Raw genomic sequence first — 16308 nt, forward strand, 5'->3', positions numbered from 1 at the left:
TATTTCTCTTTTTCCTGCATTTCTAGGAAGTTTATATCCTTTCTCTTGATCCCGAGTTTATTACTCAAGCAGTGGAAAAAGATTGTCTTTCTCTTTTTTAAAATTCAAACTGTTCTTTAACTGTATTGTAATGGAAGGAACGTAAGGCAGAGAGCTAAACAATCTGGGTTGATATCCCACCTTTGTTCTTAATTAATCATATACTATCAGACAGTCTCTTAGAGAAGTTTTTATTGTACTGAGCTTGAGGTGCCAGCTGATCTCAGTGGAAATGCCAAGCAGATGGTCAGGTAGAGATGTCAGTAGAGAGAGCTTTCCCTCACTCAGTTATAGAGTTTTTATATTCAATCTGTTGAAGGCACAAGCCAGTGACCAACCAGGGTTGGACTGGGACCTAGAGGTGGAGATAAGAGGAATCACCTGCCCGAACTGCAGAATGGAGAGAAAGTTGATAGCTGGCAGGTATCTCTGGCACCCTTGGCTATCTCAGCTTCACCAGTGTGGTAAGCCATGGAGTCTTGAGAACATCATGCAGCACCTATAACTCTCGGCTTCCTTCCTTTCTACTACATTCTAACTTAAGGTTTCTTTCTACAAGGTAGGTGATTTGGTAAATCAATTAATGCCAAGGTGTTATTGGACAGCCTCATTAGTAATATTAGCTGCAGTTTAACAGGGTAAGAGACATAAGGAGATAGCCCAAATGGGTGACTCTAATCAAAGAAATTTAGAGCAAGTCTGAAGGTCAGTAGAGGAGAGGGGGAGCTTCCTCTCACTTTCTGCCTACGTAGTCTCAAATGTGTACATATGATTTCTAAAGTTTTGAATGATTAGGAAAACAGTGGAGGCTGATTTTTGTCTCATAAGTTAACCTTCGATCTCTTTTATGTGTGTATGATTTTGTTTTGTTTCTTTAGCAACTTACCAACCACATTCGCGATACCCTGCCAAACTTCAGGAACAAACTACAGGGACAGTTGCTCTCCATAGAACATGAAGTAGAAGCCTACAAAAACTTCAAACCAGAAGACCCCACCAGGAAGACCAAAGCACTGCTGCAGTAAGTCACCTTTCTCTCCCTTTGTTCAGCATTTTAAACTAATTCCTTCAGTTTGCTTTTGCCTTAGTCTATTTGTCATGTTATTTTCTAGGTTTCACAGAAGCAGCAGGTATATGAGGCTTTCTGTATATTATACAATGACACTTGAATCTTTATATTTTCTTGGAGAATAATCGTTGATCATATTCTGTTGTTATAAATTTAACCAATACCCGTCCGCATGACCAATTTAATTGTATTTTTAAAATTGGATTCAGTGTTTGAGTAAAACCAGTAGTGGTAACTCAGCAGGGTTTTTTTGTCCTTAGTCCTAGAAGTAAGTAATTACAGATGAAAATATCTGCATTTTACAACTTTTCCTATTGCTGTGACTTACACTGGTTATCTTTTAATTTCAATTATTTCATACAATTTATATGTGTGCATTTTTCAATGGAATGAGAACCAAGGATTTAATAAAAAAGTAGACAATAAAGCTGCATTAAAATTTCTTTTTTTGTTTTAGTGATGATTTTAGTATAGCCCTTTAAAAATGCAAATATGGAAACCACCAAGTTCAAATTATTTAAATAGCATCTTAAATGCATCATCTTATATTCCCTCATTTTAAAAAATGATAAGATTTTAGAGAGGAAATAACTTTTTTCCTTGGATGTAACTTTTTTCCTAGTTTATTCTTTCTTTTTATTCTTCAGTTTGGTTAAGTTCTTATAAAAACTCTGTAAGTTGCAGGGACAGGGAAGCTATTTCTGTTTAGGCCCTAGGTCATTATCTTAACATCCAACTGAAACTATTCTCCTTGCAAAGACTGGGTCTTGCCTCTGTAACTGCATTGGCCTAAGATTACAGAATTTTTCACAGATAGAATCTTGACTTGATTTCACAGCTAGATTTTTGACCTGTAGAGGGCTAATTCAGCTCCTCTGTATGGCCTCATTCTGTCTGACATTTCTTTCCTCCCTCCCTCCCTCCCTCCCTCTCTTCCTTCCTTCCTCCCTCCCTCCCTCCCTCCCTCCCTCTCTTCCTCCCTCCCTCCCTCCCTCCCTCTCTTCCTCCCTCCCTCCCTCCCTCCCTCCCTCCCTCCCTCCCTCCCTCCCTCCCTCCCTCCCTCCCTCCCTCCCTTCCTTCCTTCCTTCCTTCCTTCCTTCCTTCCTTCCTTCCTTCCTTCCTTCCTCTTCCCTCTAATCTCCTTATGCAGTCTACTTAGTGTCTGGTTCTGTGTTATCTACCAGGGATTTAAGAAAAGAATAAGATTTTTGTCCTCAAGAAGAAGTCACAGTAGAGCAGGGGAAAACAGACATGTGAGCAATTGATTGCATTAAACTCTGATAAATGTAATGTTTCTGGTAAGTATAAAATGTTAAGGGAGCCTAGATGAGGAAGCAGCTACAGTGAGGAAGGGCGTGAGTTCACAGGGAAAATGATAATGAGACCCTGAGTGAGAGGAGTTCATCAGGTGGAAGGAGGAAGGCAAGAGAGTCTTGTGAACTTTGGTACAGCTTGTTCTAGGATCAGTAAGTGGGCCAGGTTGCTGGAGTGTAGGGTACGGGGGAAGAAGCAGCTAAAGATAAATTTTCTAAAATTTCCCGGTATTTCAGTGCATATGTCATAATGTAGCTTTCCAAGTGTTATTTTAAAAAATAACATTAGCATATGCATGAGCATAGTTAAACCCAATTATGTTCTTGCTTTTATGGCCTAAATAATTTGTAGTTACTTTTAATTCACCCATGATTTTGATAGAAGAGAATAAAAAGATAGAGGTTTCAGATGGTTTGATTTTTTTTTATTAGATTTTGAATTTGAAAGTAGTTCCAGTATGTCAAAATTATAGTTTCTATACCTAGGAATCACAAATGGAAATAGTTGTTTTCTTTCTGTATTTCTTTTTTTAAAAAACAGCCACTTTAAGGTAATTCATTCTTTCATTGAAACAAATATTTGCTAAATATCTCTAATATGTTGAGCAGGGAGAGATGAATGAAATGCATGGTCCCTGCCCTTGGGAGAGTGACTGATAGACTAACAGGCAGTGGCCATGTACTCTGCTGAGAGCTGGGCTGGAAATATGCTGAGGAAGAAGAGGGGGGCCCTTTATCAGGGCGGCAATGAGGAGTGATGGTGGATAGGTTCATGGATCATGAAAGGGCTTCTGGAAAAATTAATGCTTGAGCTGAGTCTTGAAGGACAGATAAAAAGTAGCCAGGCAAAACAGCAAAGACAGAGGGAATGGTGTTCTGAGCAGAAAGAAGAACAAGTGTAAGAGCACAGGGCCATCTGGGAACTGCAGGGGCTTCCTTGTGGTTGGCTGGGAAGGCAAGTGTGCATGAGTGGGGAGAGATGGGGCTGAGACGCAGCCAGGGCCAGACCAGGAGGAATCTTGGGTGACAGGTAAGGAGTTTTGACATGTTATGAAATTGTGGGGAGCCATTGAACCACAAGGCCAAAGCTAGTTGTAGAGGGGCTTAGGGGTCACAAGTTTGTGTTCTGGCAGGGTGAGGTCTGACCTTGACAAGGATAAACCTAAAAGCAGGATGGTCGTCTAGAGGTGGTGTCCATCATCCCAGGAGGAATTGCTGAGGGCTGGGTCAAGGCAGTGTCCATGGGGGTGGAGAGGAAGCCCTCAATTGTCTGAGGGATGTGAAGGAGGTGGAACAATCAAAACTTGGTGGCTCGTAGAAATGTGGGGTGAGGGAGACGGAGGAGGGCAGACGCCCCAGATTCCTGCTTTGGGTGGGTGGTACCGTCCACTGTGAGGGGAAGCCCAGGAATGCAGGAGATCAGCAGGTTTGGGTGTGAGAGAGGTTGAGGGGCTCATTTTAGGTGTGTCAAGTTCAAGGCAACTAAGAGGAAATAAATGTCCAGTAGAGAGTTTGCCTATAGATCAATCGCTCACATGGGAGTCTGGGCTAGAGTGGAAGTTTTGGAGAAGCTGGTTTCTTGATAACCGTTGAAGCTATGGCCGCACGTGAGGTAACTTAGGACGAGTGTATAGGATGGTGATGAGGAGATTCTGAGACTGTGATACTAGGGGAGAGTAGCTCATGAAGCACGACGGGCTCAACTGCAGCGGTTCCAACGCTGGGCAAGTGTTGCCATAGGAGCCAAGGTTCATTTGACTACTCTTCATAAAGTTTTGTTGCTTCACTTTAATTTTTAATTCAAGTATTTTTAAATATCATTTTAAGGTTGCAACCAAATGGACAGAATGCATTTAAAGACAAAGATATTAAAAATATTTATTCTAATTAAATGTCTAAAATAGATCTTAATGAGGTGTATTTTATATAATCACATTTCGAGTGTGGAAGAGAGTGCAGCATTAGCTCTGCCAGTAGGTGCCACTAAGAACAAAAGGATTCTGAGCAATAACTGTAGTAAGATAAAATGAGGGGTGCAAAGCCTCGTATCTTTAACTCAAATCTGTTTCTCTGTCACAATTGTAGGATGGTTCAGCAATTTGCTGTGGACTTTGAGAAGAGAATTGAAGGGTCAGGAGATCAAGTGGATACCCTGGAACTCTCAGGTGGTGCTAAAATCAATCGCATTTTCCATGAGCGCTTTCCTTTTGAGATAGTAAAGGTTTGTACCAAATGTTATTTTCCTTTTGTTTCACTTCATTTACATTTTCAATTTTACAAAACTCTTGATAAAATATTATGTAAGGGTATGGGACTAAGAAGTTTCTTTGAACAAAGCTCTCCATAGTCAGGTAATGAAATTCAGGAGAGAAATATTTTCTTACTGATGGTTCTATTTTATTTAATGGGATTTAATTACCTTTCAGATTATTTCAAGAAATACTAATTGAGTTTTCTATTATGATAAAACCAAAACAAGCAAGCAAACAAAAAAAGTAATTAAGGGCTGGCCAGGTAGCTTACTTGGTTAGAGCTTGGTGCTGATAACACCAAGGTCAAGTGTTCAATCCCTGAACCAGCCAGCCATACCCCCCAGAAAAGAAAAAGAATTTTCTACGATGTTTATTTGTTGTATAATTAATTGAAAAATCTTTCTTGAGCACCTACTGTGCACCAAAGTTTGAGGTGCCAGTGATTAAGACAGAAGGTCCTTGCTTGTTCAGTGGGGAAAGAGAAAATTAACAAAGAGACAAAATTAGAAAATATCAAGTGTTATTATTACGGGAACATAATGTGAGAGAGAGCAGCTGGGTAAGCGCCTTTTAATGGGATATTCAGGCAAGTCCTCTCTGAGTAGGGGACATTTAAACTGTGACCTGAATGGTAGGAAGAAGTCAGCTGTGTATCAGTCTGGGGAAGAGGGTCGTTCAAGGCAGAAGCAGCACCCCCCTGGCAAGGCCCTAAGCAGAAGGAAGTGTGGCAGGTGAGAAACAGGTGTGGCTGGGGTGGGGAGGGTATGGAATGGGTTCAGAGAGGAAGCAAGCTCCCAGTTCATGAGAGGCTTTCTAGGCTGGGATAAGGTGTTTATGTTTAACAGTGGGAGGCTAACAGGAGAGTTTTACACAGGGGTGGGACCCACTTTGGTTGATGATTTTAAGAGAACATTATGCCCTCTTGATTGTAAAGGGGCAAGAAACAAGTAAGGTGAGGAAAACGGTAGGACCAGACCAACAGTGGATCCACTTTCTGTGGGCCCTGAAGCTTCTATAGTTTTGGTGGCTGGCCGACACAGGGATAGAAACCTGGACCTTCGTGTTATCTAACCAACTGAGCTTCTGGCCAGCCCAGCTTCTAAATTTTGAAGGCCCGCTTGAAAAAGAAGAATACAAAATTATAAACACACAGTTAGTTAGGCACAGGGTCTTGGAAGAGGCTTGTGCAAGTAAGAAACCCCGAAACTTAAACTTTTTTAGCTTCTTTAGTAAAAATGTGCTGGCAAGAAAACATGGAGAAAAATGGATGACTCTGGGATTTTGGAGGTAAGGTCGCTAGGGCTTAAATTGATATGGGAGATGGAAAAAAGAGAAGATTAGAGATGACCCCCAAGGTTCTGGCTTTCACAGCTGAGTGAATGGTGGTGCCCATAAGGTGAGAGAAAGCAGTGTTTGTGTGGAGGTATGAATCAAAAGTTCTGGTTTGGACATGCTAAGTGTGAAATGGCCAATAGGCAGCTAAGTAGTTTTAGAAACTATGCTACTTGCCTCTTATACAAAGAGGCGGGTTCTTATGTCTTGGTGTGGGAGGCAGATGGATAAATAGATAGTTTTGTTAAAATGTGCTAAGTAAAGTGATAAACTTTAGCAAAGGGTGCTAAGGAAACACAGCCCACAGATAAGAATCCAGCCCAAGTGCATAAAGGAGCCAGGCTTCTGAGCTGGGTTTGGAAGGATGATCAGATAGTTAGGCAGGAAGAGGTGAGTTAGGGTAGGGGGTGCTCCAGGCAGAAGGGGAGGAATAATAGAAGCTCAGGGCTGTGATGCCACAGGGTGTGAGTGAGACCTAAGGCAATTCATTGTTCTAGGGTTTGGGGTATGAGGGGGGAAATGGACAGATAATGAGGCTGCAGAGGCCAAATAGTAGAAGTCAAGGGCTGAACTCCATGTTCTCTGGAGATCCCTTCCAGGTCTAAGCTCTATGACACTTTGATCCTAGTTCCAAGAAGATTTATGGTATCTAGGACTTCTGGGAAATATTTATACAGCAATCTATCCTGTGTTAGATTGGCAAAATATTATTAATTTCCTTTTAAGAGGCCTTGAACTCAGGTGGTTAAAGTGGCCGGGGAGAAAAGACAGCCATTGTTAATCACAGGACAGCTGTACTGCTGTTGCACATCAGGTGACACCCTCGTTTATGCATTCACCCTCCAGTTTACTATATGCAACAAAAGAATGAAGAGTTATATATTTCAAATGGATGGCTAGATTTATGTCCAGAAGGCATCCTTTATGCATAGCTCTCCTTATCTACAATAGAGTTAAAATCCATTGCACGGAAACTCCCAGAAATCCCTTGTGTTGTATGTTGCCTTGAATTTTATATAAACAGATGTTTTGAACATCTGGGTTTAGGTTAGGAAAGACATGAGTATCCATTTATTAATAACTAAGTCAAGTTTTTCTCATTCTATAATATTGAACAATATTATTATTCAAAGGAATTAAGTGTCATAACCATGGCTCATTTTGCATCTGCAGATGGAGTTCAATGAGAAAGAATTGCGAAGAGAAATAAGCTATGCAATCAAAAACATACACGGGATTAGGCAAGTGATTCTCATTTTCCTTGTCTTCAGTTCAAGCTACCAAAAGAAAATGATTGTTTATAAATGGCTAGTCAAGTAGCCTTTTCATATATGAGCAGAGTAGAATACAGAGGTGGGAGTAAGAAATAGGAAATCTCATTCTGGGTTTAATGGTAATTTTCTGTATTCTTGTAGTCATTTGTTTTACAATTAAAAAAACAAAAATACAGCCTGGACTCTGCATAATAGGGGATTCACAGAAGAGTGAGACTCTGTTCTCCAGAGCCTTATGTTTTAGTGAGGGAGGCCTGACATGCTCCTAAGTAATCATTACTTACACAGAGAAAGGACAGGTTAATTTTGGCTGGAGCTGTGGAGCAAGATTGGAAAAGATTAATGAAGGTGGTTTTGTTTGAGTTGAACCTTGCCTGTTGAGAGAATGATTTCAACAGGCCAAGGTGTGGTATGTGTGTGCATGTGTATGTGTGCAGGCATGTGCATGGATGCAATGACACCTGAGAGGATAGAATGGAGATTGTTGAGGCTGGAGGATAGAAGAAAGGGCTTTCAAAGGGAGGGCGTCGTGTAAGAGACATAGAGGTGGGAAAGTGCAGCATGTGTTCACAGAGCCAGGAGCCGTGTGTTTTGACTGCCATGAAAAATATAGATAGGAGAGCAGAGGGACATGGGGGAGGGGTATGGACAGGGGTGGGACTTGTGCCTGAATTTCCCCTTGTTTGAAGTGAGATTAGTCTAAGTTACTTTGTCTTACTCTGTTCAGGCTGCTATAACAAATTGCCATAGACCAGTGGCTAATACATAACAGAAATTTATTTGTCACAGTTCTGGAGGCCAGAAGGCTGAGATCAGGGAGCCAACATGGTCAGATTCTGGTGAGGATCCTCTTCCAGGTTGCAAACTGCCAACATCTCATTGTATCCTCATATGGCAGAAAAAGAGCTAGCTATCTCTCTGGCCTTTTCTTGGAAGGAACAAGGACTCCACTCTTATGACCTAATTACCTCCCAAAGGCCCCACCTTGAGTGGTAGAGTTTCAACATATGAATTTTGAGAGAAGACGAGCATTCAGTTCATAACACTTTCTATAAAGAACTATGATAAGAAAAAATTATTTTAAAACACATTTCTTGAATCCGTGCACAGAAGACTAAGCATAATTTAATGAACATATGTTAAAATTGAAGTATCCTGAATTTAGGATAATAAGACTGAGGTTGCCTAGTTTATAGGTTACCTAATTTGAAGGAGGTGTCTCCTGTCTGTTGTCAGTTGTGGCTCAACTTCTGCCACAGAGTAAAGTTGAGCCTATGCTGGGAACAGACCCTGAAAAGTCAAAGCTTGATACTAAGTGTGCATGTGATGGGTGATTTTCCAAAGGAGTTATGATGTTGAAAATGCAGATTGTTTTACAACTAGGCAATCTTCTCTACAAGTCTCAAATAGTATGGGTAAATGGGAGTTTACAAAGTGAAAAGGGGAAAATATCTATAACCAGATCCAGTATTTTTCTTTTACCATCAACAGGATTTCTTTCCCATTCAATTTCCTCCCCTTCAAATCCAGAATATGTTTGGTATAGAAACCATCTTGCTCTTCAGCTGGGCAGACCTAGTATTTTAACATGTTTATCTGATAAATGCAGTGGAACTAAATCCCATTTTTTGGGTCATAAAATATTTAACTCAACCAAATACAGTACTTTTACTTGGCTTGTAAAACTCCTTACCAGATACATTTTTGTTGAATTTAACTGGAAAAAATCAGTAATTCAGGATTGTAGATTTCTGATTTATATGCATACCAACAGAAGAGATTGGTTGTTGTTATTATTCTAGGGCTAATTTGCCTGTAAGATGATAAGAAATGCACAATATCCTGAGTATAAGACAAACTAACGGTATGATTATTTAAGCCCTTAAATATACTTGATTTGAAAATTTCTTTCCCATTTGATTCTGCTAGATAGTTGAATAATAGGAACTGTCTTTGTCCATGAAAGACTGGATGGAAGAGATGTTTTATTTTTCTTCTTTGTTTTGCTAACACTCAGTTCCAACCATGAGCAAGAGAGGGAGACAGTCCTTGTGTGGCAAACCAAGGATAACAACTCTCCCTACCAGTGTAGTAATGAGACTAAAATGTGCCCAGGTTACTGCAATGTGAAATAGAATGTTGGGGTTCAGAGAAGGAAGACCTCGGTGGCAGGACTGGAGAGGGACCAGGGCTGTAGGAAGTGATTGGTTTGATCTGGTCTTTGAAGCACAGGTGGGATTTGGGATTTGGACTGGCCAAAGTTGTGGGTGAAATGAACATCACTGACATAAAATACCAGCACGACTAAAAGCGAACTGGAATATAGGGTGCACGAAAAGAGAGGAGGTAAATAGCTGTAAAGGAAGATTAGGGTCAGAGCATGGAAATGTTTAATATTAGACTGAACAGTTTGGATTGTATTCTGTATCCAATGTGGAGAAATCACACTTGTGATACAGTATGATCACCACAGTTAGAACAGAGGTGAGCCCAAGATGCTGAGTAAATGATAAGGAAGGACACTGAGTAATGCTGGTGCAAGGGAAACGTTATGGTTCCCAAAAGAGGTACATAGAATTGAGTGTGAAAGAAGAGAAATTAGTCAAATAAGGAGAGGTGAGAAGGGGTCTAGGAATGAGAAGAGTCAAGTGCCCAAGCCAGGAGCCTGCAGGGCTGAGTCGTGGCCCCTGCTCAGAGTTCAAGAGCCCTCTCATTGAAGCTTTTCCTGAAAGCCTTTTGTTTAAACCTGAGTAATCATTTTGTACTTTTTATGAAACACACCCATACAAATACACATATATACTCACCTATATATCCATTTCCCTGAGCTCTTGTGCAGTGTGAGAAAAGCATTGTTAGGACACCAATTTGAATTAATTCCAGCCAAAAGGAAGATATGTGTTATTTTGGTTATCTGTTATTTTTGTAAATTTATAACTGAATTTAGGCATCTTGAAATATTAAAATTTATTCATGGCTCCACTTACTGTCTTCTTCCTCCAGTGCCCCAGGACCTCAGATTGGAAACCACCAAGTTCACTGTAGTTTAGCTCTCCTGGAAAGAATAGATTGTATAGTCTACACAGTTTTGTGGACCCCTGCTTGCCTTGAGTGGTTAACCAGGAAAGCATGTAGTTAAATATTTTTGCATCATTATTTGTTATAAAAGTGAACAGGATAGAAAATGCCTTTACAGAATAAAGGCGTTAAACCTAATGTGGAAATGAAAATAAATAAATAAATAAAAGGGCAACATAGTCTAAATGTGCGGTGGGGGGAGAAAGAAAATGGATTGTAGAGTTAGAAACACTACTATTTCAGTGTGCAAAAAGGGAGACTCACTTTCTACTCCATGAAGGGCAAGAGGAAATTGCTTTTGAAATCCTTTAGAAATAGGAATTTAAGTTTAGGACACCATTTCTATTATAGCATTCTTTTTTATTGCCGTGAAACAGTGACATGAGAAAACTTATAGTTAAATATTAGTTAAAGGTCACTTTATATGCCATGAAAACATTTTGAGCACTGTTGTTAGGTAATGTTAATGTTCTGTAGCTTGGAAGTTATTATGGTTTAGCAACATTAAAGATATTATTACAATGGTATCTGTGGATAGAACAGATCACTATGTAACTTTTTACCTTGGTCTATTACATGCTTAATTTAAGTGGCATGTCAATTTAAACATTTTTCAAAAGATAATTGGATATTACTCAATTTCTAAAATCTATTGTGCTGCTTTCTTTCTTACATACAGGACGGGTTTGTTTACACCAGACATGGCATTTGAAGCTATAGTCAAAAAACAGATCGTAAAGCTGAAAGGGCCCTCCTTGAAGAGTGTAGATCTGGTAATGCAAGAATTAATCAACACTGTCAAGAAATGTACCAAAAAAGTAAGTTTGAATTATTTAACTTTCCAGCGAGTGTACTTGGTTTACCTACCTCTCCTATCCCGTTGCATGATTCTCTTTCTCTGATCCCCCACTTTGTTATAGACCTTGTGCGTTTGCTCAAGGACAAGGACTGCAGAAAGTACTGAGTAGGATTGCTTTCACGATGGGTAGACGTATTGTCTTCTATCACCTCATCCAAATGGTTAGGCCAGAAAGGGTATATTTTAGTCAGCTAATTTTTTTCTTTGTTGTCTTCAACATATAAACATCACTTTAGAACAATTAGGTGAATGTCCTAACCTGATTTATCCTATGGCGCGTGGATGGGTGTAGTTGTTTGGGGAAGGGAATCATTGATATTGTGTATATCAGTCAGAAAATTCTTCTAAATTATAAACAAATTCCATTTGAGAAGAGGCAGTATAGTGTAGTGGTTAAGAGCACAGCCTCTGAGGTCCAATTCCCTTGATTCAAATCCTGGCCGTGATATTTACTTTCTGTGTGACCTTGGGCATCATACTTAAGCATTCTGGTCTTGTTAGTTTATCTGTGAAATGGGGATGATGATGATGATAATAATGCCACCTCAGCGAGGATTAAACAAGATGATGCCTAGAACCTACAGAGCACCTAACACACTGATTAACCACAGTAAGTGCTCAGCAAATGGTCGCTAGTCTATAAATGGCCATTTTAGCTGCAATCGATATTCTCTACCCCAAATATCCATTGTGTGTATGCTGTAGAGTGGCGGGGAAGAGCTTCCCAATTTGGAGGACTCCTCATTGAGGAATATAGAAAAAAGTGCTGAATTTCTAGGAACATAAAAGAAATGCCTTGTACTGGAAAAGGAAAACGTAAGAAGAGAACTTAGTGATGGTGTTAGGTTAGGTTAGTGTAGGCCTAGCCCCGTCACAGTTAATACTGGTACTTTGAGGATTTTTTTTTTTTTTTTTTTTTTGGATACTTTTGCTTTTGTTAGTTTTGTTACCCTTCTCTTCATATGTGGTTATTAGGAGTAACCTCCCTGAAAAAACAGTGGGAAGAAAGAGAAAGAAAGAATGAAAGAGACAAAGAATTCAAATGGATATGAATATTGGTTCCCAGCTACCTGGCAGAAAAGCTAAGGTGGAGAAAATAAGTATGTACACAGTGAAAGAGGCAAGCCTGCTAAATTCAGAGATGTGAATGCTAAAAGGAAGGGCATAAGTAGAAATTTTTTGGGACCCAGAAGTAACACTGGAGATTTAGACTGCTCTCTGTAGAAGCTCTTACTGCTCTTCTACCTTGTTCTCTAAACTCCCAGCCTCTCATCTCCAAAACAAGAAAAGCTATTAAAGTTCAGGGAATGAGGTAAAGGGAAGGGGAGGCACAAGGGGAAGAAACAAAGCAATCTTTCTACCAGCTCTCCATTTGGAAACTGCAAGCCAGTTAATGATATTTCCCATCCCTCCTGTCCTTGTCCATCCTTCAAAATGCAACCTATCTTGTCACCGGTGCATTTCAACTCTCTTAAGTGATCTGTTGACTGACGTACAGGATTAACCAATACTATGTTCCCTGTTAACCATGTGGATTGTCACCCTCAGCACACAGATGTGTTCAGCCAGAAAACTTCTTTTTATGTTGTACATATACTCTTGCTCCCACCAATTAACCTGTCTTCTTTCCAAGGGTCAATGTGTTATGTTTGTCATCAAACCTGTTTAGCCATTTGTACTTCTTACTTTAATTATACACTTTAAATGAAGAGTAAACAAACCTATCAAATGCAAGAAAGACTTTGAGTTTTGTTTCTATGAACACTAGGCTAAATGCTTTGGAAAGACTTGATAAATGTTAGCTATAATAGCTTTGCTATTGACTAGGTGTACGCAGAATAATGGTAAAAGAATATGCATGTGCACGTGTGTTTGTGTGTGTATGTGTGGGGGGTTATACAATTCTAGATAGGGTATGCATTTAAATTATTTTACAAGGGTCTTCAGATTCTCCCTCTACTTTAAAGAAAGCAAAACTGGAAATTGTAGATGAAGGATGTGGTTTATGTAACACAGAAGATGCATAATTCAAATCAGTGGATCCATATGCAGAGAACAGGCCTTGGCCTTACATCAAAAGATTGGCACATGTGTGTACATTTATGTTTTAAGTTATATAAAGTGTTTATGGTATGTATGAATCTTTTTTTTATCATTTCCTATTTTATCCAACTTACTGGAAAACCAACAGTCGGTTCTGATGGCCTGGGATGGAACAGCTTGTTCCCAGACACATTTTGGCTTCTATTCTTGCTCTCCACCCTTTGAACCTCCCTTTCCATTATCCTCTCTGGATCAATCTTCTGTGTATTTTTACTGTCTTCTCAAAACATTCCATAGTTTTCCTTAAATAAAATAAAACCTAGCTTTCTCCCTGAGATTATTGTCTATCCTGCAGCTTTCTTCAGTGTAGGATATTTATTGGCCCAAACTTGAAAAATCTAAGATCGGCCATGACATTTGTCTACTTTTCCTTTTGTGGCTTCCAAACATTATTCCTCCACCTTCCTATAAAAAGTCTTCCTTAAGGCCCAGGTAGTACCAGCTCTGACACCCCTTTCCCTTATGTTTACTGTCACCATCAAGTCCCTGGTCACTCCTTTGCATTCATCAGGCTCTTTAGAACTTGGCTTACATTTTTCCTTGCCATCCCAAATTCACCTTTAACTTGGAAGACTTCATTGTATGTGCAGAGATCATGTCCAACACCCAATAGCTGCTATTCTTTGAGCATTTTAGCTCCTGAGGCTTTCCATTCAGTCCATGTTAGCATCACACTTCCATGACCTTTTCTGGCCCTCATCATCACAGACAAATATTTTACAAAGAAATCGTAAGGTCTAAATGTACAGTTTACAGAATGCTGATCATCTGCTCCTACCCTCTTTAGGTTTTAAGCCAACTGGGGAATTAATAGAAGAGCTAAGAGGAGGTTCTAAATTCAGTGTCCGTGTTGTTGCTGATAGATCTAGGTTGGAAGACGTGGCTGAGACTTGCTGCTAAAGCAGGAGCTTCCTGTTGCTTCCTCTTTCGGCATTAAACCTTAGAGCCCTCAAGGGTGGAGAGAGGTGAATGAGTGGAGCAGATGTACATCCACTTTTAATTTTCTGACCTATTACTTCAATTCTGCTTGAATTAACTTTGCCACCTGTTGAAACGCCAAGGCTGGTGAAATTTACCATTTATCTTTATTTTCCTTTCCTCCAGGTTCCTGAAGAGCTTGGAGATAACTGTCCATCTTTGTGGATTTGTGAATATATTCACAAAAAGCATGAAAACTCTTTGAACAGTCTTTTACCTTACTCTAGTTTTGAGTGCTGCCCAGGAATGCTTCAGCGTATTACTAGTGACTGCCTGTGTTCCCTACCATAGTGATGTTAAACTTTTAATGTTTTCTTCAAGCCACTTGAGTCATAACTTTCATCCTCACTTTCAATGTTGATTTCACAGAGAAAATAGGCTCCATGAGTGAGAACACTGATTTCTTGTCTTCTGACTCCCAAACTTGCCTGTGTTCACAGCCATCCTTCCTCCTTATCTCTGTCTCTGAGGTGGTATCCTTGACCAAGGCTGCCTTCCTACCTGTGCTCGTACCTTCGTAGAGAACTGACTCTTTTGATTCTTCTGTTTCCTGAATCATCACCTTATCCATCACATTTCTTAAAAATCAGCCTATAAACATATTTATGTCTCTTCTAACTTAAAAAGAAACAGTGACAAAAAACGGCTGACCCGTTTCCCTCCTGTTCATGGCCAAGTTCTTTGGGGGAGAAGTGGTTTGTGCTGACTGTCTTTACTGTCTCATCTTCCGTTAATTACTCAACCGAAATCTGGCTTCCACCCCACCCCTCTGTGGAAATAATTATGGCAAAGGTCCGCCAGAGTCCTGCATGCCAAACTAAGGGGCACTCTTATTCCTGACACTGTTCCACTGTCTTTTTGAAGCCAACACTCTTCTCTCATGGGTTCTCTTCCATCTCTCCCTTGATTCCTCCAGCTCCTTTGAGAGTTTGTCTGCCTTTGTCTGCCTCTCAACACTAGAGTCCCGCGGAGCTTGCTCCTGGTTTTCGTCTCTCCTGAATTTATTTTCTCCCTGGCAGGTCACATCTTCTATAGTTCAACTACCACTTAAAATATCAGTGCTTCCCAAATCTAGACCTCTAGCTCACGCCTCTTTATGGAAACTGTCTACAGACTACTGCAGCCACTCTCTTTTCCTACTTTAAGGTGCTGAACATTTTTTTTTAGACTGAATTATTCTAGGGGCTTCCTAACTGATCTTTCTTCATCCAGCCTGGTCACCCTCAAATTCTTCCTCCCCCCCGTTATCAAAATGGCCTTTCTAAAATACAGATATATGTTTTGCCTATTTCCTTGAAATTATTCGATGGCTCCTCAGAGCTTTGAGAATGAAATTAGAATCATCCAGGCTTGTATTTAGTTTCACCGTCTGAATTCTGAATACCTCTGCAGCTACATTTACTGTCGCACCACTTGCTTCAGCCGTTCTAAGTGATTTGCACTCTGCTCAAAGATTTTTCATGCTTTTAGCATTTGCACGCATAATTCCCCTTGTCAAGAATGTCTTCCTTTTCCTCCTGTCTTCCTCTGCCATCCCTCTCAGTTTTTAAGTTCCAGCTCAATCATTATATTTTCCTAAAAATCTTCCTGGAGGGCCTTTTCCTGGTCACTCCCTTCTCAGTGCTTCGATGGCACCCCTTGTCTATTTATATCATAGCATTTAGGATACTGCATTGTGATTTGTATGTATTTATTTGTTTATGTGAGTGCCTCCTCTTGCTGATCATAAGCTGTGTCTTTTATCTTTTCATCACTAGCACCTAACACAATGACTAACCCCACATAAGGGGCATTCTATAAATACTCATTAACAATTTATATGTTCTAAAGTTACCCTGATGCTAAAGAAATACGTACTTGGTTTTAAAAGAGTATTTTAGTCATTCCTTTTAAAATGATAAATTTTGGACAGGTTTTCTTTCAAGCATCTATCCTTTTCTTTAAACCTCATTTTGATGTTCTTTATTTTTGGCCTTATTTAGATCTACCTTCAACTCCTTTTATTTTAAAA

The 16308-nt window shown here is 39.9% G+C and overlaps 1 protein-coding gene across 1 annotated transcript in view; it reads left to right on the forward strand.

Annotated features, from left to right (window-relative positions):
* DNM3 (dynamin 3) overlaps positions 1 to 16308 on the forward strand; it is a 483214-nt gene that overhangs the window by 146388 nt on the left and 320518 nt on the right. Inside the window, exons 9-12 of the mRNA XM_063105911.1 lie at positions 918 to 1060; positions 4507 to 4642; positions 7179 to 7246; positions 11037 to 11175. Of these exons, the coding sequence (XP_062961981.1) occupies positions 918 to 1060; positions 4507 to 4642; positions 7179 to 7246; positions 11037 to 11175 (486 nt within the window). The remainder of the gene's footprint in view (positions 1 to 917; positions 1061 to 4506; positions 4643 to 7178; positions 7247 to 11036; positions 11176 to 16308) is intronic.

Source organism: Cynocephalus volans, chromosome 8 (assembly GCF_027409185.1).
Source record: "Cynocephalus volans isolate mCynVol1 chromosome 8, mCynVol1.pri, whole genome shotgun sequence".
Lineage (NCBI taxonomy): Eukaryota > Metazoa > Chordata > Mammalia > Dermoptera > Cynocephalidae > Cynocephalus > Cynocephalus volans.